Source organism: Oculina patagonica, chromosome 1 (assembly GCF_052425735.1).
Source record: "Oculina patagonica isolate OP01 chromosome 1, crgOcupat, whole genome shotgun sequence".
Classification (NCBI taxonomy): Eukaryota; Metazoa; Cnidaria; class Anthozoa; order Scleractinia; family Oculinidae; genus Oculina; species Oculina patagonica.
The window spans coordinates 21,148,991-21,174,873 of record NC_135758.1 but is presented as its reverse complement, the minus strand read 5'-3'; the positions used below and the strand labels follow the sequence as shown (position 1 = coordinate 21,174,873).

The 25,883-nt window shown below is 37.6% G+C and overlaps 1 protein-coding gene across 1 annotated transcript; it reads right to left on the bottom strand.

Annotated features, from left to right (window-relative positions):
• On the bottom strand, positions 1-25,883 carry LOC144634555 (uncharacterized). The gene is made up of 22 exons (XM_078493591.1): positions 25,758-25,883; positions 23,706-23,707; positions 21,692-21,710; positions 20,408-20,516; positions 19,918-20,265; positions 19,135-19,173; positions 18,083-18,200; positions 17,530-17,601; positions 16,881-16,952; positions 16,424-16,495; positions 15,794-15,865; positions 15,634-15,705; positions 15,103-15,174; positions 14,900-14,971; positions 14,637-14,708; positions 12,995-14,046; positions 12,381-12,577; positions 11,916-12,087; positions 11,114-11,174; positions 9,238-9,430; positions 949-1,128; positions 1-354 (listed from the first exon to the last, which is right to left on the bottom strand). Exons 1-22 carry the CDS (start codon positions 25,881-25,883, stop codon positions 232-234), a joined length of 3,315 nt encoding a protein of 1,104 aa, XP_078349717.1. The 3' UTR covers positions 1-231.

Here is a 25,883-nt window from a genome sequence, read left to right as displayed (position 1 = left end):
ATATGCAAGTGTTTGTTCTATGTCTTCCTTTGAGAAATTAAGGTTATATATATTTCCTCTCCCGTACAAAGACTTCCTCTACTGCAATTGATCTTGAGATTTATTACTTGTAAGAGAGACAAAGTCACACCGAACTAAGAGAGAGTGACCCCTACTTTGATAGACGCAATAAAAATACGGCCTTTGGAAGGAACAGTTGCATTAAGTAATTAAAAATGTGAACAGTTTTATTCATAGATATGTGTCCCAAACTCCCTCGGTGCACCAGGCTTCTTCCAGCATTTCCCGGATGTAAGACGCCACATGCCTCTTTTCGACTGTCTCCTCGAAGCACAGGTTCATAATTTCATGTAGCTAAATGTAAAGGAAAACAATTTCAAATAAGTATCTTAAAAAAAGATGAAACTTGCGTTCTTGTGCTTTAACTCAGGAATAACAAACTATTCGTCATAGACAAATGAATAATGGATATCGCTCCCTATTCTTTGATCGTCTGAACATAAATTTACTAACTTAGCCTGTCTTTATTGTTCATATTTGAAAATAAAGTTAACCAGGCCATAAGCTACAATTTTAATGAGACAGCTACACGAATGACCAAGTTGCCAAAGTATGTCATATCTTATGGTAGTTAAAGTATTACAAGCCAAATACTAAACTCAATTAGTTAAAGTTTCTTTGCTTTTTTTGCTGAGGCCAATTTTTTTCCATATTTTCAAAATGACATTCGTGACGTCCAGCATCATATTAAAAACGCCTGTTTTCCAGTGAAAAAATTGCAGCAGACTATTATTGAAGAAAATGTTTACAAAAAACAATAAAAACACAAACAAAAAACAAAATCGCGAGTGGGCTTTGAATGCATTAAACTTCAAACATGGCACGGTTCTTAAGCCATGCATTTGTTTGTAACTGAATAAATCAACCAAAACTTATAGCAGCATTTACCTTGATGTATTCACTAGAGCCATGGCAATGCCCTAATAAGGTAGCAAGCAACTGTCCAAATTGCTCAATATCTTTGCCATAGTTACTCTGTTCATCAACCACCAAGTTGTCAATAAAACCAGTATCATTCCACTTGCATGCTCGAGAAAATCCACCCAGTACAGCTCTTATTGGTGGATGCTATAGAAAGAATAAACGATGAAAAAGGAGTTTGTGTGAGATAAAGACCTTTAATAAGTAACATGTCTGAAGTGTATACTTATGCTAGCAGGATAAAAGTACTCAGGAGCTGATCCTCGTAACCCATAATGCATGCTAAATGAAAACAACAATTTACATTTCAAAGCAAAAAACAGCATGGTTCGCATATTTGTTTTTAATCGGGCGTGGCCGATTTATAGTTTACCCTTTGGTCGTCCTAGAGCATAGTCTCCTGTCGGCCAAAAAGACGGGGATAGCTTGGGGTTGCTACAAAACCGCTACGGGTGACGCATACCGCAATGGTTTTCATTTTAGTTTTGACAGGAAATCGTTGCAGACACACTTGGTCGACTTTTGGGTTAATGTGTAATCAGGTTGTGTTTTTTTGCTTCGGCGGAAGGACAGAGAAAAAAGCTTACGGGGCAAAGTACAGTATGGGGCCCAGTTCTCGGCCACTTTTGACGTAAACTTGTATTTCTTACCTCAGAAGAACCGCAGGAACTTGAAATTTCTCCCAGAGCTAGCTACATTATTCAGCTTTTTGGTGTAAAGCTATCGACCGGTCAAAAATTAATTTGCCCGAGCAATAATAAAAATAAAAGCTCCATTTGTGGGCCCAGTTCTCGGCCACCTTGGCCCAGTTCTCGGCCACTAAAAAGCTTGTGCGTAATTATCTGTAAAAAAAATGCTCAATTAATTTTCACAGTCATAAAATCACTCTGTAAACTTATTTATGTTATATCGATCCCAAATTATTTTTATGAGGCTTTGTTTTACTTTAGAAAAGAAGGATTTTAACGCGCCTAGTTGCCTATGTGCATGTTCTGGCAAAACCGCATTGTGTGACCCGTGCATTTAGATGGTTTATTTTGCAGTGAAAAGGTCTTGAAAGATTTAGGTGTTGTAGAAATAATAGACAAGACAAGAGTCAGCTCAAAACTTAGAGATAAGATTGAACTTTATTTTTAAAACATTTATTTCTTTCATTTTGGCAGCAGCAGATGAAATTATATTAAAAACCAAGCGCTAAGCTGTGATAGCGAGCAGGGTGGCCGAGAACTGGCAAATACGCAAACGTCGCAAGAAAAAATTTCGAAGTAAATTAAGACCAAAAAATACAACGGTTCAACGAAAAGTTAACTAAAGCAGAAAGCTGAATTATTCTACGTTTCACATGCCAAAAATTAGCTCGTATGGTGGGGGCTTTTGGATAAAATACGAATTTAACTACATCCATGAATTTTAAGGAGCCGTAAACAAACAAATTTTTCGGGAATGCAAATTCACCTACCTCCGCGTAAACTCGACGTGTGAGCTTTCTATATCGAATTGAACGATCAAACTCAAGATACTTAAAGCACATGAATCAGTCTATCGTTTGAAGGAAATACCTTTTTCTTTTAATTCAACTGGAGTGTAAAAAAACGCGTTAAACACAAAGTGGCCGAGAACTGGACCCGGCCGAGAACTGGGCCCCATACTGTACTGATATTCACCGTTGTGAAATTGCACTTACTTTGACAAGTTAAAGTTATTTTTGTAAATGAAAAAGGTAACGTCATTGATGTCACGCAGTGTTTTTTTTAGCAAACTAGATGGTTTGCTGGTTTCTGACTATAAATGGGGGTGTGATCTTGCGGTATATTTTTTGAGCCTGACTCCGCCGTAAAACTTTTTTTTTTATTTAGCAAGAACTGTGTCGATTTTCATTTCTGAACAATTGGTCGTCAAGTCGTTTGTCACAAAGAGTAGAATGTTTGTACAGCATGTTTTGGAATTATTTTAGATTTGGTAAGTAAGACGCTTCTGAAGACCTGAGCAAAACATTGGGAATGTACAGTATTAATAGGAACTTGAATGGAATTTTTCACAAGTTGGATAAAGGTATCAACTGAAAAAAATGGACTTCAAAATGAGAACTTGGATTTTGTTGTAATTAAATTTTATCGCGGATTGGATGCATAATATCACGGCTTTGAAAGTCTTCAAATAATTAGAAAGGTTCCTTTCTTCCTTTTGATCTTATTGTTATTTTCATGTATTGATTATTCGAAAGTGGTTTTCGTTGATACGAAAAAAAAACGGGTTTTCACTGAATTGCTTGAAGTATTTTTAGACGTGATAATATTGGCTTAATCAAATTACATTGTGCACGAAATATTTGTTATTCTTTTGTCTTGAAACTTTGAGGAAATTGAAATTCTTGTTTGACAGTAGTGTATGAAAGGCATTTTATAGAACTGAATAAAAAATAAGAAACATTGATAAAGGTTATTTCAAAGATTTATTTTGCCTGATTTTGAAGGGTTTCAGGAGTTTTAAAGAGTGCTGGTAAACGGCTGTATGTTGTTTGTGATTACGGATCTTATTTAGTTTCGAACGCTCTAATTTTTGAAAGGTTAAAACAGGTTAAAACCGGGCGGTTTCATGAGTTTTTTGGGTAGAAAGGTACGGTGGTGGTCAAAAAAAAAAATGTTTAGAAAGGAATGACTGTAGTAGCACGTAAGTCGGAGGTTTGCGTGAGTCACGGGGTATAGTATGCGTGAGCTGGATTTCCGGCGTCATAACGGCATGTTTTGTTTACTGAAAGATACACTCGACGTTTAGTTAGCTTAGTCGGCTTGGGAAACTATTTTAGAAATGAATGTTGTAATAGTTAATTAATAGTAATCTAGAATTAACCCACTCTCGATTGGAGTCTGTTCTGGATTCGCGCTACCTTTTCGCCGCGAAGGAATTTTGTAAAATTTCGCTAGTGGAAAGAGGTACTGTAAGAACAGTATCAAGACTCAAAAGGAGGAACTTCTTTGTAGCTCTGAATTAAGACGTATGATAAAATTTTAGAATAAGAAACTTTCGATATATGGTTTTCGTATTGTTTTTGTCAATTTCCTTTTGTGGCAGATTTTTTGAGAATCAGCTTTTCTTTCGTGTGATGACAGACACAGGACAGAACGAGAGGTGGATGAGAAAGATGCCGAAGATGAATAGGCACCGAAAAACGACAAGAACCGTCAAGGACTTATTAATCGGGCGTGGCCGATTTATAGTTTACCCTTTGGTCGTCCTAGACGATAGTCTCCTGTCGGCTAAAAATGACGGGGATAGCCTGGGCCAATCAGTTTCATTTCAGTTTTGACAGTAAATCGTTGTAGGAACACTGGGTCGACTTTTGGGCTAATCTGCAATCTGGTTCTCTTCTTTGCTTCGGCGGGAGGACAGAGAAAAAAACTTAAGGGGGTAAAGTACTAATAATCACCATTGTGAAACTGTAACTTTGACAACTTTGACAAGTTGAAGCTATTTTTGTAAATAAAAGGGGTAACGTCATTCATGTCACGCAATGTTTTTGTGGGAAACTTTGAAACTAGACGCTTTGCTGATTTCTACAAATAGCAGTGTGATCTGGCGGTACATTTTTTTGAGGCGGACTCCACTTTAAAACTATTTTTTATATATTTAGCAAGAAGTATGTCGATTTTCATTTCCGCACAGTGGGGCGTCAAAGTCGCCTGTCACAAAGAGTAGAATGTTTGCACAACTTGGTTTGGATGTATTTTAGATTTGACTGGTGACGTTAGTAAGACAGTTCTCAAGACGTCAGCTAAACATTGGCAATGTACAGTATTGGTGTGAACTTGAATGGAATTTTTTTAAGAGATCAGTAAAGCTATCGAATGAAAAGATGACTTGAAAATGAAAACTTCGAATAATTATAATTAAATACCAATTGAATTTTAGATGAGAAATTCCGGAAGTGACATCTGTGTTCAAAATAGGAATTTTTGTACAACTTAGTTCCGAAAAAAAGACCACATGTTTTGTAAAAATTACAGACAAACATGATCAGGAAAACAAAACAGGCCAATGGGTTTTATTCACGAAAATACAACTTTCTTATGAAAGAGTTTGTAAAAAAGACAATGGAATCGAATTACATTTCACACGAAATTTGCATACATTTGAACTTGCAAAAAAGAAGTATCTCTGCCGAGACATAATAGCGAGACCTTACATAAATAATTATTGTATTCTGATCTGATTGTTATTTTTTATGCATAAACTATTTGAAAGTGGTTCTCATCGATGAAAACAAAACGGTTTTTCATTCACTGCTTGAAGTATTTATAGACGTGAAAACATTCGCTTAATCAAATTACATTTTGCACGAAATATTTTGTATCCATTTGTCCCGAAACTTTGAGGAAATTGAAATCTTTGTGGGTGTCTGTAACAACCCGGAACACCCCGGAACACCCCGGAACATCCCCGGAACACCATTTTTTTTTAAACCCAGATAATAAAAAATTCAAAATGAATTAAAATAAATTTAAATAAATTTAAAATAAATGAAATAAAAAAGAATGACGTTCTCGTGGCTCGTCACGCAATCTTTTTTCTCTCGTTGGATCGCGTGATGAGCCAAAATAAGGTCTCCGTGGGAGGCTAATAGAAAGCTGAACTGGAGCATACTCGTTGCTTAAAATTACGCATTCGAAAGAAATTCATATACACGAGGTAGGTGTAGACTACGAGCAGTCCCTATTTTTTCGCCGAGTCCGTCGAGCGTGAAGCAAAATTTTTTTCGCAGAGTTCGTCGAGCGCGAAGCAAAAAAAGAAATTACCGCGCGGGGGAGGTGGCGGGGCGAGGCGAGGCGCTTCTCGCCTCGCCCCGCCTCCTCCCCCCGCGCGTTCATTGTTTTCGTTAAACGACAATTTCTCTTACCTTTTAACTAAAAATGTTGGCTGCAAAAGCTCCAATTCCGAATCTTCGGAATCACTCATCTTGCCGATTCGGCAAACGCAAGACCACTGCACCAACCAATATTATTAGTTAACCAATCAGAAGTATTCTTTTGTGGCCGCAAACAAGATTATCAAAATTTCTCACGGAAAAAAATCCCTGTGGTTTGAAACATGTAACGCCGGTCTGTAACCATTGTCATGCAGTATTTTAAAGTTGCCATTCTTCGATCTTGGTGTGGTAGGGTGGGGGTGGGGGGGGGGGGGGTGGGGGGGATTAGGATAGAAATTAAAGTTGCCATTGATCCTTGTGAAAATTGAATCTGCGCGAACACTTCCATATTCGGCCAAGTATGCTCCAGTTCAGCTTTCTTTTAGCCTCCCACGGAGACCTTATTTTGGCTCATCACGCGATCCAACGAGAGAAAAAAGATTGCGTGACGAGCCAAGGGAACGTATTCTTTTTTATTTCATTTATTTTAAATTTATTTAAATGTATTTTAATTCATTTTGAATATTTTATTATCTGGGTTTTAAAAAAATGGTGTTCCGGGTTATTCCGGGGATGTTCTGGGGTGTTCCTGGGTGTTCCGGGGTGTTCCGGGGTGTTCCGGGGTGTTCCGGGGTGTTCCGGGGTGTTCCGGGAGGGTTCCTGGTTTTACAGACACCCAATCTTTGTGGACAGTACTGCATAAAAGCAGTTCATAGAATTGAATAAAAAGATAAGAACCATATTGATAAAGGAAATTTTAAAACTTTATTTTGGCTCATTTTGACGAAATTCAGGATTTTCAAAGACTGCCAGTAAACGGCTGTATCTTGTCTGTCTCTAACGATTTTGCTACGGTTTCAAACGAGCTAATGTTTCAACATGATATCATGGTAGCGGGCAGAAGTCGGTTCGTTCTGAATTTTTCATTACGGTATACAAGTTACAGGTCAATATACAGACCCTCTGTATAGTAAAAAACGTTTTGGGAACAAACCATTGTGAGCTTATTTTCTATGTTGATCAGTAAAAATCATTAGTACGACATGGGGTTTGTTATCAAGTTCGTTAGTACGTTAATACTGCAAGGTGTATAAAAGTAGAGAATTATTATCAAGTGTGTTTTGTTTTATTAGCGGTTTATACTCTAAGGTCTTGGTATGGGAGATCAAAATTAAGGCAAATTTCTGGTATTATCTGATTGCTTGGCAAAGATTAGTACGATACTGACTTGGTTAGGAAATGTAAACAAACATCAAATTGAATGAGAGTAGAAAGGGAGGGACAGGTGGGGGTGAAAGTAGGGCTTTCCACAAGTTGCTCGAGATTACCCAAAAAATTGCCCGTAATTTCTCAAAAAGTTGCTCTAAAGTTGCTGCAAAAATTCAAAAAAGTTGCTTCTGACAATAAAAGTTGCTCGAAAGTTGCTCCAAAAAAATCCAAAACGTTGCTTCTAATCAAGAGAATTTCTCTAAATATATGCTAATTTCCCTTTGAGGGTTAGATTCCTAAGCAGTTTTCTGCAATTTTACAGCAAAAAAGTATCTAAATAACATATTAAGGAGAAAATTTGTTAAATAACAAGGTTTTCTTTAATTGAGAAAAATCGCGAAGATATCGATGACGTTATGTTTGCTGACGGCAGAATGAGGCGAAAGTTGAAACGTCTTTAGATGTTCCTCGAAAATCCTCGGGAAACTTCGTAAATCTTCGGAAACGTTCGTATGCCCTTTGAACAACACTCGGATAATCTTCGGAGATCTTCGGTCTGGAAATTGCACAAAATGTAACAAGTTGCTCGAGAGGAAAAAAGTTGCTCGAAGGAGATAAAGTTGCTCGAAGGAGATAAAGTTGCTCGAAGGAGATAAAGTTGCTCGAAATATTAAAAGTTGCCAAAAAGTTGCCGAGCAACTTGTGGAAAGCCCTAGGTGAGAGGCTAAGGAGATGGAAAGGGAGGGAGAATTAAAATCCATGCTTGGTTATATCACACAACCTTTGACTTCTGTTGTTTTCTCACAAGAACAAAACTTAAGGTGGGGTTCTACCTGAATTTGAATGGAACTTTAAGAGATTTAAAGAAGGGATTGAAGAAAAGAATGGAAACACCTCCAAACAGTTGACCCCCTCGCAAGAGCACTCCGGGTTGTCAGGAGACTGTTTGGTGTCCGTCCACCAATTTTTAACTTCAAACTTAACTTTTAACTTTTTATCTCCAATATTTCTTATTTGTCTAAATTTTACTAATCCTTTGAGAAAAACTATCGCCTCCCAGACATCCCCCAAAATCGTCCAAAAATACAAAAGACGACTAGTTCAATCGTTTATTTGTATTGCCGTGCGAAATATATTTTTATAAATTAAGACCATTATGTCATTAAGTAATAATGCAATCTTGAAAACATTCCAGATTTTCATTATTAAATAGAAACACGAAAAATTCAAATTTGGGAAAACAAGCCTGTCAAAATGACGTTGCCATGGTGATTCAAGTTACTGGCACAATAACTAATCCTCCCAAATTATTGCGAGATAAATTTTAGATAAACGCGCAAAGTTTGGCAGCGTTTGGTTGAATCTTGAAAAAGTTATAAGCGTCCAAAGTCAGCGCGGGCCTCAAAAGCCCCCCCCCCCCCCCCGCCCAGAATAGGTTTAAGTGACTGTTTTTCCAGTGATTTTTACTGTACTGTACCCTGCCTTTCAAGTCAAAACAAATAGCTAATTATTAAGCGCCCGATTTTAAGCTTCTCAAGCTTCTCAAGCTTCTTGTTATTATATAAACTGCAGTGGTATAGCGAGTGGTAACAAATCGAGAAAAATGGTATCACACACATGTGTGGAAAAAAACTGATATCCACACATGTGTGAGTCGAAACATCTTCGGATCTTTCTCGGCAATCTTCGATAATCTTCGGACATTTTCGGAAAAGTTCCGAAAATGTCCGTAATCATTTGTACGACCTTCGGACAACATTTAAAAATCTTCGGAAAATGGTTGGAAATCTTCGGAAAATCGTCAAAAACATCGTAATTAGTAGGTCTATATAATAAACAGAATAATACATGGTTGCTTGGATATATAAAATTTATTTTCTCGTGTTCAAAACCGACATTTCATTCGTTCGCTGCGCTCACTCGTGAGTTATCGATTGGAACACTCGAAGATAAATTTCATATCTCCGCGCAACCATGTACTACCCTCTATGTAAGTATGTTCCTGAATAAAACATATTATTAACCGCTCTCACTCCCAATTAATTCTTATCCAAGAATGCTGTCTTGCCCCCCGTCAACAAAAGCAACCTGAAATATAAACCGGAATAATGTCACTTTATTTATGAAAAGTCGGGTTCACTTACTCTTGAGCATTGAACAATCAAGATGTTGTTTGTTGTGATGTTGTTATGGAGTATTCCATGATCCTGTAGTCGTTCTATAGCACTGATGATGTCACATGCTATGGCGCACACTCCATCGAAGTTAAGAACAGTTTCTTTCTCGCAAAGGAAATCTTCCAATGTTAAATTCGACACAAACTCATAGCAAATCAAGCTTGAGAAAAATGAAAAAAGAAAATTAATAATTAATATTGTGATGGGTTTTTGGATCGTCATTTTTGAAATACATGCGCACCATTCAACGGGAAATCCTGGGAGCAAAACGATTGGAACTGGGAAATTTGAGTAAACTTCGCGAGGTTATCCATTTATTGTACTGGCGAGAATGCGGATGTGGCAGTTGCTGCGCTAAATAACGTATTGCAAGATGTCCAAAGGTGGCGCATAGATAATAGTCTGACACCTCATTCGACAAAAAGTGAAGCTATGGTACTCAGTAGGCAAGCTATCGCAAGACCATTACCTCCAGTACTTCTGGGAAGCTCAGTGCTAAGCTATGTCACCAAATCTCGCTTCTAAGAATGTGCGTCGACGATAAACTCAATTGGGTACCACATATGTTGGAGCTCAAGAAAAACTTTTCAAATAAATTAGACCTATTAAAGCGCTCAAGATTTCTACCTAGACATGTCCTCTTAAAGTTCTATTATAGTGTAAGTTTGCCATCTGTGAAGTATGGAATTATTTTGTGGGGTTCGTGCACTAATTCTGATCTTGTAAATTCAGTTAATAGTCTCCATTGTAGGGCAGCAAGAATTATATTTAATTTACCTAGGCACATGCCTTCAACTGAAGTTTTAACTTATGCTCAGTGGCAGAGCATATCATTACACTATAAAACAGACATCCTAAAGATCTTTCATAAAGGACACAATGATTAGCTGCCAGCACTCCTATCTGAGAGTATCTACACGAGAAGACGAAATACATACTCGCTGCGGGGTAAGCACAGCCTCGTAGTGCCAAGATTCGAAACCAGGTATATAAAAGATTCTCTGGCACATAGAGGCTCAGGTCTGTGGAACATGGTCAGTTTTAAGGAACACGATTTTACGCAGTTGAGTAAAAAAGACTTGTTTAACCGTATCAGAACAAGAGATTATATAAAAGAATTTAAATTCGACACCATAACCGCCTCGAGCGTGCGCCGCAGAGATCGGAATTTTATATATGATTGATTTTTATACTATGTGAATAGGACTTTTTATTGTATTTTATATATTTTTTAGTATTTTTAAATCATTTCTAGCTTATTTTATACACGACCCCACAAGCTACTCAGCTTTAAAATTTTATCGTGTCAAAATAAAGGTTACTTACTTACCTACTTAGGTTGCCCTCGTTTTTAGAATTTTTTGGAAATTTTCCAGTCCAGTAAAGTCAACCAGAAAAATGTTGTTCCATTTGCCACAGGAATTTCGATTAGGAAATTCAAACCGGAATTATTGGTCGACTAAAAAGTGCTAGAGTATTAACCTTTTTCTCCATTAATTGCCCGGGCTTAAAATAGCTCGGTCGTGAAAGGATTTCAATGCTGTCAAACCTTATTGAATTCTCATCGTAGTGAAATCTTAGGTTAAAAGTTCAAGCCTTTAATAGACAGGAAGAGGAAACCAGGAAATATATTTTTTTTTTTTCAAAAAGTAGGCTAAAGGAAAATTAGTTATTTGAGCTAAGAACATAAAAGATTTACAAGGATAAACAACAGCAAAACAATAACTAACCATAAAGAGAACATTCAAAATATGAATCCCTTTATGTGTGTTATACAACCAGATAAAGGGGATTTTAATTTGTTACTTTTAATTTTTACTACTCTTTTAATAGGCCAACTTACAAACTGTTTGAGTTTAAATCAGGAACCCTCACATTTCCACGTTCGATGCTTTGGTCACGAGCTAAAATATAAAGACAAATATCGCTCCTGAATGCATGGATTTACCTAAGTTAATAGAGAAGGTTTACAAAGCCCTACGGCATACACCTCCCCACACCTCTCCTGTGGCTCTGAGACTAGATATCTGAATTACAAAGGAATAATTATATGAACTTTATCGCCATACAATTTTTATTGTCTCGTCGAGAAAATGGCAGCATTTTATGGGGGACACAATCCTGTTCGCCAGCTAAGTAGCAAAAAAAACATCTCGACAAAATGTGTGTTATTACCTTTAAATATTATTATAAAAGCCAAGTTATGAGTTTAAATTTTCATCACGACATCGTCTTTATGTAGAGTTTGTTTGCATGTATTCCCATAGTCTAGTTAGCCTTCCACAATTTTTTGATAGTGATGTTTTTTTTGACGCCTTGTTTAAAGTTGTTTGACTAAGTTTGGAATGCGATGTAAAATTGCAAATTAACGATATTTCTTGGTAAAAGTATAGCTTATATAGGTGGAGGCAGTGTGGCCTAGTGGTTACGGTGCTGGACTTATAATTCGAAAGTCCCGGGTTCAAATCCTCCTCCCTGCCATTGGATGGATTTGTGTTCAGTGGTCCCGAATTTAACTCATCCGTGCCTTGTATTGACTTGTATGTATTGCCTTGTATACTTACAACTCATCACCCTCCTACTACTACTAGGCTACTGGCCGGGACACCAGTAATTGTGTTTATCCTATGAAAAAAGCATCTTGCCTTTGGAGTGCCACCGATAACGAAGAAGGTTGGCATGCGGATCTTCACCACAGGGCAGGCCCTCTACCACATCAACCTCTCGAATCCAGTCTTCTTTAAGTCCTTTTGCAAAGTATTTTAGTAACACCATACTCTTAATATTTCCTTCCTCGCACCAAGCTGTAGCATAACCCTACGGTATCAATTGAACAGAGACTGAGCAAAACTTACAGTTTTTGTTTATTTCAATACCGTAAAATCCCGCTTATCACCCGATATTAACCCTATCCCGATACAACGGTTTTTTAGTTGCTTTGCTGTTAGATCGTTAAATCGGGAATTCGTTTACAACGATATCCCTATTTAACGATATAATTTAGCTGTCCCCTTGCCATATCGTAAAATCGAAGATCCACTGTAGTATACAAATCTTTCTCAGTGGATTTTCTGTTTTTTTTTTTTTTTGCTTTAGCTTTATGTACTTACTGTTGAACGTTTTCCTTCAGTGTCATCTTGCAGAATATTCACTTGTTCAATCAGCCTCAGTTTCGCTTTTACTTGTTTACTATCTCGTTCCTGTTTTCCTACTGTTGGCGACAGAGGACTGGAATCAGCGTTGACGTTGGAGCTGATAGTGTTGTCATCAGATGCTTTCTCCTGATGAAGTGGTGGTCGTTTGTTATCTAAAAATAGACAAAACAGAACAAAGAAGGAGATGTTTAGAAAAATTCCCAAGTAGAATACATTTAAAAACGCAAGGAATTGTATTTCCATCGCAAGATTAAACCAACTATCCTACTGGTAAAGATATTTAGTGTTCTGCGATCTTTGGTCAACAAATTTTAGCCGTTTGGGTACGTTCGTTGGTTTTGTGTTCTACTGCTAATAACTGTTACAAAAGGTAAATTATAATGGTAAAGTAAGAACATATTACGTTTTGGCAACTGAAAACTAAATACAATCTTGTTAAATGTAAGGTCACACGACTGGTTTTCTTAACTTGAACTGCAGAAGTTTAAATATATGATATAATTTTTGTCATTTCCAGGAATGGAAGCTTTCTATTGACATAAGGAAGTAATATAACTGGTTTTACCCACCTGACACACGGTTGTTTACCGTCTTCATAACCAGGCCAGTGATGTCCTTCCGCTTTCGGGTTAAGCTTCGTTTAGTTCTCTCGGTAGAAAACGTGTACAAGATTGGATTGATGGAAGAGTTGAGCGGAAGAACAAACACGGCTATCCACACGTATGCAATCTTGTTCGGATTCTCGAATTTTCCAGTCAGAGATAAAATGTTGATGATAATTATGGGCATCCAACAGCAGAAGTCTGTCATCACAATGAAGACAAGCCGCTTGGCCATGGCGGATTCCTTGTTCAAATTTGTCGATCGCACGGCGTGGGAAACGCGCTTTACCGTCCAGAACATTGCAATGTAAGCGACGAGGATGAACGTGAAAGAGATAAAGTTTAAACCAACGAAAAAGGCGACAGAATATTCCCAACCATCCGGTGTCCCTTCGGACAGTTGAAGCGGAAGGCAAACGGCGGAGCGGCTGTAGAAACCGAAGTTACCAGCGCTTTCATCGTCGTAGAAGTAGCTTATCCCAGTGATGGGAATCACTGATATGGCTGCACCAAATATCCATACCCCAGTACACGCGAAAACTGTGGCTTTGTAAGTGGGGCGCTTGAACTTGAAAGGGAAGACAATTGATATAAGCCTATCAAGCGTGATAATGGTTAGAATCAGCACGGATACTTCACTGGAGAGCATCGAAAGAGCTCCAGTAATTTGACAACCCATGCCAGATCTCCATTCGATGTCATGTTTAAAATATTCTTCTTGCCATCTCAAGTCCATGATTGCAATTGTCAGCATATAAACTCCCATTATCATATCAGCCACTGCCAAATTTGTCAGCAAGAAAGAATGAACTCTGTTCTCTTCCTTATCAATGGTCCGCCAAATAATGACAAGAAGGTTGCCAGCGAAGGCAAGGATTCCCAGAATCCAAATACATATCTGAATAACTTTGTTCTTCATGAGGTCGTCGCAGCTTGAGAAGTCATCGACTGGAGATTCACATTCAACTCCTTCGATTGATTTCTTGGCGTAGCAGCAGAGGATGAAGCGGTCAAGTTTCCTGTGTAAATATTTCATGAAATAAAAAAAATTCTTTACTCTTTTGATTAAACTGAAAGAGTCAACTGTCCTGTAAAAGTGCACAACGCAATAATCTCAGCCAGAGCGTAAACCTCTCGAACCAGCCCGGGGAACTAAGGGCCTCTTTTCATGAGAGTTTTCGTCCCGGGATGACTTTCGTCCCGGGAGAATTTATCTCGGTGTCTGGTCATTTTCTTGTTGCTGTTTACATGATGATACATGATTTCGTCCCGAAAAAAAGGATGAAACCTGACGAAAAACCTCATGCAAGCAGTCCTTCCCGGGATGAAATGTAATGTTATGTAAGCACAGGCGAGATGAATTCAACTCGGGCGGGACGACTTATCCCGGGATGAACACGCTCATGTCAAATGAATTTTTTTTTTCATCCCGGGACGAAATTCATCCCTGGACGAAACTCATCTCGGCTCAGTCATGTAAAGAGGCCCTAACGCTCTGACTACGAGGCGACAACTGGTCACCCGTTGTACCACTAAATTAAGATTTTATTTTGTTCTCAGCCTCGAAAATTGATTAACATGAAATAGAAAAGAAATAAAAATCACTCACAGATATTTCAGGCTGTTCAGTTCACTAAATGCATCTGAAGGTACATTTGAGAGTTTATTTCTGTCCAGGTACCTGGATGGAATAACAACGAAAGGGTGAAATCAATGTGGTAAACACTGGTTAATATTTGTCCATATGTCCTATATGTTGCCCTTTTTGTCATTTCTCTGTATTATTTTACAGTGTAACGTATAAAAAAACATGACAACGGAATATCATTACTGATAGAGTTTTCTTCTTTACTCGATACATTGTGTACCCACATGTATTCTAATGACTTCAATCCTTGAAAAGTCTCCTTTGTAACTGTCTTCAATTTATTGGTGCTTAAATTCCTGTCGAAATGATAGAAATTCAAAAATGAAGAAAAAAAAAATAGAAATTACTTACACCTTTCAAAAATCGTACTTTAAGAGCTTCTTGAAAGAATAGCAGATCTACAGACTGTACATGGACATGTACTCACAGTAATTTCAGTTGTGAAAGAGCTCCAAAGAGGCCATCTGGTAATGTTGTAAGCTTGTTATCCTGAAGGTATCTACGTGAAATACAACAGATAGGTCTGTCACCGATCAAAATAGCGTGCCCATGAAAGAAAAGCCATATGTACAGGAATATTAAATGATGATCTGTGAGAGTAATTAGTGACGTTCCTGTAAACTAACATAAAAATGTTAGAATAACCTGTTTAAACAATCGTTAAATTGTAATACAGATGTAGATGTAGATGTTGACAATTCAAGATAAATATTGAAAACGTCACGGATTTTCTAATTTTCCATTGTCCAACCATAATTATATCAAGTCTTTGGTGAAATTCGGTTGGGTAAATGGGTTAAATGACGTTCATGCCCTTAGTACATGTCTTAGTAAACCGGTCTGGTAAAATGTTTTTTTTTTTTTTTTTTTTTTTTTTTTTTTTGCAAACACGTTTAAGAAACCGCTGAATTGAATGACTTAACAGATGAACACGTTATTAAAATAAGGGTATACTTACAAATGTGTCATGTTGCTTTTGTTATCAAAAACACCATTTTCCAACTCCGTTAGTTGGTTTGAGCGCATGCTTCTAAAGAAAGAAAACATAAAACTGAAGTTCAATTCCTTTATCTTAAGTATCATCGAAATAAATTTTGAAATTAAAATTTGGCACTTACAAAACTTCTAAATTTGATAGTCCATCAAACATTCCACTGACTGCTTTGCGAAGAACATTCCTTCCCAAATCACTAAAGCGAAAAGAATCAAAGTCTTCCGTTTAATCTGGATACGAAAACGTAGCTATTCCTTTACACTTTTACAAGATGGAGGATTTCAATGCATACTGGGGTTTTGCTTATCAATAATTTTTTTTTTTTTTTTTTTTGAAATTTAAAAAATTATATTTTTGGCGGCGGGGGTTTTTTTATATTTATTTTTTTTTTTCTTTTTTTTTTTTTTATTTTTCTTTTTTTTTTATAAATAATTATTTTTTTTCTTTTTTTTTTTTCTTTCTTTTTTAATTTTTTTAAATAAAATTTTTTTATTAAATTTAAATTTTTTTTTTTTTTCCTCCCCCTTTTTTTTTTTTAAATATTTTTTTTTTATGAGGCTTCCACTACAAATATTTTTAAATACCCCTTTTTTCCCCTAAAAATACACTTTTTACCCTAAAAATACCATTTACACCCCAAATACACTTTTTGCACTGGTTTGGGATAAATTGACGTGTTCTTACCAATCAGAAAGGAGAAATTGCTGCTTGTATATTATTACTAAAATTACAACAAATTATAGAATGTACTCACAGGATGCATAAATTGGGAAGTCCGGCGAACGCTTCAACATGGAGAGTGCGAAAGAAGTTCGAATTCAGTCTCCTGGAAAAAAAATCGTCGAGAACTCATGATCAACAAGTCATAACTTGACTTTCTTTACTGAAAGTAGTAGGCATAACGTAACAGGAGACTCGTTGTACTTGTTCGAGCTCTACTTGCAGGCGCAAACTGAAACTTGTTAACTGCATTTTACCATTCAGGTAATTTCTCCTAACAAGTTCTCCCTCTTCTCAAAAGCGGCTAACTCTTTGTCAGTGTAAACAGTTTTCAGTTGAGATTAGCAGTCAAGTAAAATCAAATTCATATGATCAATACATTGCGGATTTACAATCAGTAATTCAATATCGGTGTTTTCTTACGATAATTTTTTAGATTAGATATGTAATTTACTTTTAATTACTAAATTAAATAATTTTCTAATACTTACAGTGTCTTGACAGACGATACATTTTGGAAACAGTCTTCCTCAAGGTGAAGAAGAATATTGCAACTCATGTCACTTAAGGAAGGAAAATAAAATAAAAAAGCAATCCCTTTATTAATTTAAATGACAACAGTTCGAAAACTGATCAAGTACATTTATGAGTGTCGTTAAATATACGAGCTAGAGGCTACCAGAAGCATAACCAAGAAAGAACACATCCCTCAAAGGTGAATAAACTCGAAAGTCATTGAAATTTATTTTTTATACATCTCCAATACAACGATTAGGACATAATACTCTAGAAGTAATTCTAACAACCAAATATTGATGACTCTTGTTAGTGCATGATCAACTGATAAGTAGGCTTGACTGAGGGAAAAAGGGTGATCTAAAAATAGATTTTCAATGACTAAAATGCATTTTAAGGATATATTTTCTTGGTGATGCTTTCTTGTTACCGTTGATAAGGGGTAGAATTTCTGTTTCCCACGCTTTACAACAATCGGATGATCCAGAATAACGACAAGAATACAAGACAACAAGCTCCATATATCTTTTTTTTTTCTAGATCAAGTGACGTAAAAAAAAACTCTAACGACGTTATACATTTGCTTAATTCAGTTCTTCACTGTTAAAGTAATATCTTACGTACATGTAATCCAATTTTGTGAGATTTGCGAAATCCTTCTCTCGTAACTGGGATATTCGGTTTTGCTGAAAGAACCTTGTAGCAATGTGAACAATAGATTAGTATTGTAATTGTTTTGAAAACTGTAAAAACGTTATACTTTATTTTAATAATTGTCGATCGCGCGGATGGAAATAGTGGAAAAAAAAACGCGGAGAGGTCAGAGTTGGCCCCCACTTTTCACTGACATTGCCTAAATACCGGTTAAAAAGCATCTACTAGTTATAAAAGAAGTAGATTTCTGTGTAGAATTATTAATGATCTCAAAACACAATGAGTTGTCTCATTTCACCCAATGCTTTTCAAATCCATTCATTCATTCATTCCCAAGTTATTTTTCCTCTTATGTTAATCATAGAAGTGTTAAACTCAGATAGGCCTGCAAGTGGGCAAAAAAAAAAACACAAGCGAAGCCCCCCTGTTAAAAATCGCTTTCTAAAACCAGCTAGTTTTCATTCAATTCTCTAACTTATCGCTGAATAACTTAAATAGCCAGTAAAAATTATCGGCTACATACACTGCTCCAGTGTTGGATGGAAGGTTGCTCGGCACAGTGAGCAAGTCTTCTCCGGTCACCAAAATCCTTTTGTTTGCATCTTCACCGAACTCTTCACATTTGCAGCTCGATGGACATCCTAAAAATTAATGTCTTTGTTAGGTAAGACATACGCTGTGTTAATGTAAAATTTCACATACATCTTTATTTATATTTTACCATAATCTAATTAGTAATGGTAATCAAAGGGACGAGTGAAAAGGAAACACGCGCGGCAAAAGCTAAACAAGTGAAACCCCACACAGGTGACACGCAACGAGCCCGCGCCCAGCAAAGGCATCCTCAGCAGCGGTACCCCTCGACCAAATCAACTTCACCACACGTGTCGTCACGAACAGGTCACCTCGCATGCGTCTGTCGGACAACGCCTGCTGAAAACAAGGAAAGCAACTAACTCCATCCCCATCGCAGCAACACAAACCCCAGAGTAACACTGAATACCATGAAAACTGCATACACTCTATAATGTCAAATCCGTTTTACGACCACAGCTTTGTAGTAAATAGGCTTGTTATCATCATCATCATGATCATCATCAGCATCATTTTTTTGAGGGGGAGGGGTATATAAGAAACCACTCGATTTCATTTTTTACTTCAGAAACTGATAATAAGTAAGAACGCACAGAAGGCGGAAGATGCACTGCAATTCATTGAATTAGAATTACGGGCTACAAAATGCACAAGTTTGCAAACAAGTCAATTTAATTTGACAAGGATATAACAACACTCAGTCTGTAGCTACAATGTGTCAAGATGTCAAGAGAAAAAGGAACTTTAATGACCATTTCCTAATAAAAGAACGAAGTAAGTATAAGATTGACAAAGAACGCTCCAGTTATTGCAGATCTCACTTTTCAAGATCTAGACAGCTGTAAGTTGATGTGGTGGCGGTCATTTAAGATCCGTTAAATGAATGTAACTTTGTCCAAAATTCGAATAAGGACAATCATGGAACACGTGTTATAAGTGGCGTTGGGGGGGTGGGGGGGGGGGGGAGGGGGGAGGTGTTACTTTCTTGATGTGAACAAGACGATCCTGCTTCGTCATGAGCTGAAAATTAAAAATACATTAACATTACTATGCATAGCACTGGACGACAAGTCATTGTGTAAAAATTATCTGTAAGAAAATATTTGTTCTGATAATTATTGGAATTAGATGGTAACACAAGCTGGAACTGCATGTACAATAAACAGACCATACTCCAGCTTCATTTTGCCTCTGTTTGGAATAATATCTAGTGCCCTAAATATAGCATGTGACTGACTCATTTTCCGATAAAAGGTTTTGCTCCAGGCCTCGTTTTGAAACAAAGTCAAAGGCAACTTCAAAATAGCCAATGCCAAATTTAATTGCATACACTAGGTTATTTGCACAGACTTCTTGTTGTAGTATTGGCCATTAAAAGCGTTGTTTCTGAGAAACGCATTCCCAGTAGAATCATCATGTTTTATTGCAAAGCGAGGGTTCATTCTCCCTGTGCTTCTATTTTTTTTTTTTCATTCTTCAATTCATTTTTATTTATTTATTCCACTTCAATATAATTGGGTACACACCCAATACTTGTTAATTGGCCTTATTTAAAGCCCACCAACAAGTTTTCATCTTTTTGTCAAAGCGGAAATGTTTGATCTTAGGTGATATCAATATCAATGCATTTGCTAGGAGCGCAATAGGTCTAAACGTGATTCTTGATTTATAAGAGTTTAAACTCCTCGATGGTGTTTAGTTAGTTCTAGTTGTTTTAGTCAAGGTGTTTTATCTTAATCAGTTTCGTTGTAAAGTAGTACTTACCTGCAACAGAGTGATAAAAGGCCTTGAATCTTGCTTTGCGCGAACTGTCTCCTTGACAATTAAGAACAATTGTGAAAGCATTTGATGAAGAGACGGAAACTGGAGGATACATAAAACCACAAAATTTGCCCATCGCGGGTGCATTTTTATCACGTCCATCGAAAATCTGAACGAAACAGTCCTCGCAGGTAGTGTGGTTCTTGAGACGGAATTCTTGGAACTCTAGGTAAATTATGTAACGCAATGGGACGGTGATGTGCCACGTGCAAAATATATCATCGAGATAATATCCAGGAAATGATGGTGAGAAGAAATATCCTGACATGTTGAATAAGTTCTCGTTGCAAGCTGGAAACAAAAGCAAAGTGTAAAAGATTGGACACGACGCACTAATCCTTCCTTCCAAGATGTCAACATATGAATTCCCCATATATTTTATTTCTCATATATCTTTCCAGTAAAAGAAATTTGTGGTTAGGTCAAGACGTACCTTGTTTTGCCAACAGCGGCTCGTGTTTGCAGTGTCTCCCCTCGTCAATGTACAGTCCCGTCAGTGCTATCAAGTCTTCGTTATTCTCTTTTTCACCTCTTATCAATACCTGTCGTGTCAATGAAATACAAACGCATTATAGTCGTGATGAGGCAGGCAGCTCAGGGAGGATGGGTATGAAACATACCGTAAAATTCCGGTTATAAGCCCCCCTCCCCCCGCTTATAAGCCCCCCCCGGTTATAGGCCCATCTACTTGGAAACAAAGAAAATACATCCGATTATAAGCCCCCCCCCCCCAGGATATAAGCCCCCTTCTGCCGGATGACAGTCTGAACAGGGCTAAATGTTGCTTTATTGTGCGTTTTTAACTTAAAAACGTATTTCGATCAACACTCCCGTGGCTCGTTTCGGAACGTTTTTTTTATTCCGCTTATAAGCCCTCCTGGATACAAGCCCCTCCACTTATAAGCCCACCCAAAAACCCTTATGAAGTTGTATAAGCCCAGGGCTTAAAACCGGAATTTTACGGTATATAAAAACAATAATGAAACATCAAGATATAGAGCATCACTCCAAAAAATTATCGTATCCTGCAAAGCCCGCTGTTAACTCCTTCACCTCCGAACTCACCCCCGCAGCAGTACTGCTATTAACCCAGCTGCGTTGTATATTTTAATGTACCTTTTGACGTGTGTTATCGCTGTATATTTTTACGCGTTTTTCAGTAATTTGGCGAGACCGTAGGGCAAGTCCAATACAAATGACGTGTAAAAATGTACAGCGATACTATGCACTAAAATGTCTAAATAAGATTTTTATTGTCAATCACTTTATTCTCCCGAAATTCCTGATTTTGTATCTTCGTGCGGTCAGGAGGAATAAGAGGACGACATGTAACCTGTTGAACCGGTCTTGTTGAGTACAATAATCATATTTGTGTTTTGTTTTTGCGCGTCATTTGTAATCCACAATGGTAATAATGAAAATTCCTGGGAAAACTAGCAAAAATTCTGGAAGGGTAAACTTGTAACGTACTGGCATTCCATCCAGGTTGGGTAGCAGAACTTGTACATTTTGTTTATATAAACACCGAGTTAAGCCCCTCTGTCAATCGTGGGCCGCTTATGATCAGGAAAATATATTGATACAAAGTGCACTGTTGGAGCATACAAGGAGTTTGCAGCTCTACAATTCCAAGGAAGGGAATACGCAACAACAGGGACCATCTACTGGAGAATGAAAGAAGGGTCAAATTATTGTATTCACACAACAAGAATTTTACTTGGAACTCCGAAACAGAACTCAATATAATAATAATAATAATAATAATAATAATAATAATAATAATAATAATAATAATAATAATAATAATAATAATAATAATAATAATAATAAAGATATTTTAGCAGTGAGCCCACGTCACAAAAAGGTGGTTTTCAGTGGCGCCCTGCATAAAATAAATAACAAATATGATAAAAATGGTTAAAAAGTGAATATTAAAAATAGAAGATGAAAAAGTTAAATTTTAAAAAATGAATATAAGAAATTAAAAAACTTATCAAATACTTCTAATATGTCTTTTAAAAGTTAAAATGTCAAATGCGCTTTTTGCTTTGTCGGGTAAAATGTTCCATTCGTGAGCAGCTTGATTAATAAAACGGTTCTGGCCCCAGGAGCGACATGACTTGGGCCTACAAATGTCATTTCGTTCACGAGTATTATAATTATGAATGTCTTTAAAGCTATAAAAATTAAAATCCCAGTCAATCAAGCCATTTAATGCCTTAAAGAAAAAATTAATCTATGAAGTCTTCTTCTTTCCATTAAATTATCCCAGCCAAGCTGTTGGAGCGCCTCGGTAGCAGATGAATGCCTTGGCATATCGAGCACAATTTTGGCAGCTAAATTTTGCAGAACTTGGACTTTCTTCATAAGAGTCAAACTGGCTTTGTCTCCCCATGTGACATCCGCATAGTCTAACAGAGGTATTATAGTTGATTTAACGAAAAGTTCTCTGATATCTCTTGGTAGAGAACACTTAATTCTTCGAAGTAAGCCCAACCTTTGTAATACCTTACTACGGAGGTTTTCTATATGATCTGTCCAAGTCAAGTTCTCGTTGATAATCACACCCAGATACTTAAAAGAATTAACTCGATCCAGCCTTCTGTCATTGATTGACAAGGCCACTTCGCTGAAATAAGTAAGCTTCTTCGGACCACCGATGAGCATAAATTTAGATTTCGAAACATTTAATGTTAGTTTGTGTTCGTGAAGCCACTGTGCTAGTATGACAAGGTCTTCATTTAGCATAGTCTGCAAACTTAAAGCTGATTCTGAAGAGCAGTGAAGGGCCGTATCATCAGCAAATAATGTAACAGTACTGTTTCGAAGGACGGTAGGTAGATCATTGATGTAGATGGTAAACAATAGCGGCCCTAAAATTGACCCTTGAGGAACACCAACAGACACCTTTCTAGTAGAAGACGAGGCCTGACCAATAACTGTTTTCTGACATCGAGAAGAAAGGTAAGAGTCGAACCAGGCCAGATGAGTGCTGGTTACTCCTATGTTCTTGAGCTTTACTAACATAATGCCATGATCAACAGTGTCAAAAGCTTTCTTTAGATCAATAAATACTACGCCATTTACTAATCCATTATCCATGTTCCCTAGTACCTCGTCCGTAAACTGAGTTAGAGCTAGACTGGTAGATCTCCCACGCCAAAAACCAAATTGATTAACGGCGAGCAGGTTATTTAGAGCAAGGTAGTCATAAAATTGGGAATGCACAGCTCTTTCAATTACTTTGCTAACGGTGGGGAGGATGGAAATCGGACGATAGTTATCTTTATCAGTTCTGTCACCTTGCTTAAAGAGAGAAGTTACTTTGGCGCACTTCCACGAAGATGGAAATCTACCACTTTCCAGAGATAAGTTTATGATGTATCGCAGAGAAGGAGCAAGTACATCTGCTGCATCTCTAAGTAAGCGAGCGCTGATGTTATCCAAGCCAATGGCTTTATTGATCTTCAACTGGCTCAGCTGCTTTTCGACGAAAGATAGTGTGACAGGTTGGAGGGAAAATCTTGCACTGCACGTAAAACATTGACTTGGCACGACACCTCTAAAGGCTTTGGCAAGCTTCTTGCCGATACTTAAAAAATGATTGTTAAGAGTCTCAGCAATATTTGTAGGATCAGTTTGCAATTTTCCATCGGCAAAGATTGCGTTAATTTCATTGTGTTTAGAGGGTAGTGTTTCTTTAATCGCCTTCCACATCCTGGAACTGTCACCTCTAGCGTCCTCTATAAGACGGCAGTAATAGTCCGATTTAAGCCTTTTCAGGGGCACCCATCGAGAATATAGTTCAAAACCACTTAAAGATAGCACCGTTGAACGTATTTTAGTATTTAAACGGTAGATATAGGCATATTTTTATCCCCTAAAATTTTTTTATCTGTTCGGATTTCCTAGCTGAAAGTCTAGTGATCCGAAAGTTATAGGGATCAAAACTTACCTTTTCGAAAAAATTCCAGCCAGAGAAGGGCTCCCGAAAATTCTAGGTGACCTTTTTAGAGTAAAAATCCGTTAAAAATGAATAATTATACCATTTTTTAGATATTCGAAAGTCCTAGGAAAGGCAGGCAAGCAAAAAAATTTACAATGAATGTTCCGAAAATTCTAGATCTCAAATCGTCTTCCGCACAGATATTTTAACGAAATATTCCGTTGGGTGCCCCTGCCTTTTCTCTTCTCGGTTAGTAAAATTCCTCAATTTCCGGTACATTTGCCAGTGGTACTTGGAATTGGAAAATCGTGCCTTTCTTCTATGGTAATCGCGATCACGCCGTAGTTCTAAGAGCTTGTTCGTTAGCCAAGGTGACTGTTTACCTTTTGCTCGTTTTGTTTTCATCGGGGCATGATCGTCGGCAACGCCACTTAAAAGACTCTCCCAAAAGAATAGTGCATCATCAACGTCATTTGTGCTTTCAATTGCAGACCATGGTACGTTATTTAGGTCTTTCAAAAATGCTCCTTTGTCATAGTTTTTAAAACAACGATACTCAAACACCTTCGGTGGAAGTTTTTTGACACCCCCTTTGATGGTACAGAAAACAACGTTGTGATCACTAATGCTTGAATCCAGGACACCTGACTGCACGATCCTATGTGAGTTGTTGACAAAAATTAAGTCTATCGTGGTGCTAGAATTCTCGGTAGCACGTGTAGGTTTGTCAATGATCTGTGAAAGGCCTTGATTAGATGCAAATTCTTCTAGCTTATGGCGTAAATGATTTTTCTTAGCAGAGTAATCAACATTTAAGTCGCCCGCTAAGACAAAGTCAGTGTGATCCGTATCTATTTTGTGGAGAGCATCGTTCAGATACGAAATAAAATCATCAATATGTTGGTCGCCAGGTCTGTAGCTGCAGCATAATGTCAGACTTCTACATTTAGGTCGCTTAACTTCCACCCACAAGCATTCAAAATTGTCCTTTGTGAGATCGGACTTGACTACAAAGGGTATACCGTCTCGAATGAAAATCATGATTCCTCCACCACAACTTTTAACCACGCTGACCCTGTCCTTTCGCACAAGCGAGTAGCCTGGAATTATGACTTCATCATCCATAACGTTTGGTTTTAGCCATGTTTCAGACAGAGTCAAAATGTCAAAAGAATGCTTGTGGACGAGTTCTTTAACTAGGTCGAGCTTGTTCACAAGTCGGTTAACATTTAAATGAGCGATCTTGAAACCTCGCAGCAAACGAATTTCAGGTTGATCATTGAAATCTTCAGCTTGATGTACGTTAGGAATTCTGTTGATTGAATCATTTAAAGAGTTTACACTGGGAAATAAACATGTGAAGCACATCCAGGTAGAAGTTTCGTTGATCTGCAGTGAGTGATATTCATCAAAGCCCATATTTATGCATTTCGCGTGATGCCAATTATCACACTCGTCGCATTGAACTGCTTTCTGGTTCGAGCGACATCCTTTAAAGCAGATAGCACAAGGATCTTTGACAGGGCCAGGGTTAGAACTCACGTCACCCGCCAAAAGCACCAGTAGCGAAGCCGATAGACTGACATTAGCCAGATAGATGCAGCTCTGAAGTTTCCAATAAGGCGACGCTGGAGCAACATGCGATCGTCTCGGTAGGCCGGAGTTGCGTCCGGGAAAGCTAATTGAGTTTAGCTTAAGGGCCACAAAAACGTTACCATCATTAAGTACACTTTCAGGTACTGATGAAATGTTTAAACAAACGGCCAACAGCAAAACCAGCGCGAGGGACGAGGAACGTTGGGAAAGCCAACCAGCCGCCATGAGTGCTTTTGAGTACCAATGGAACTTGTCCGTAATTCCAATTTTGACCAGTGTCGCTTTTTGTGATCCAGATTGGTATTTCTCGATAGTTGTTTGTCTTCTGGTAAATTGTAAGACTTTTTGCTCCAGCTCCCCGAAGCAT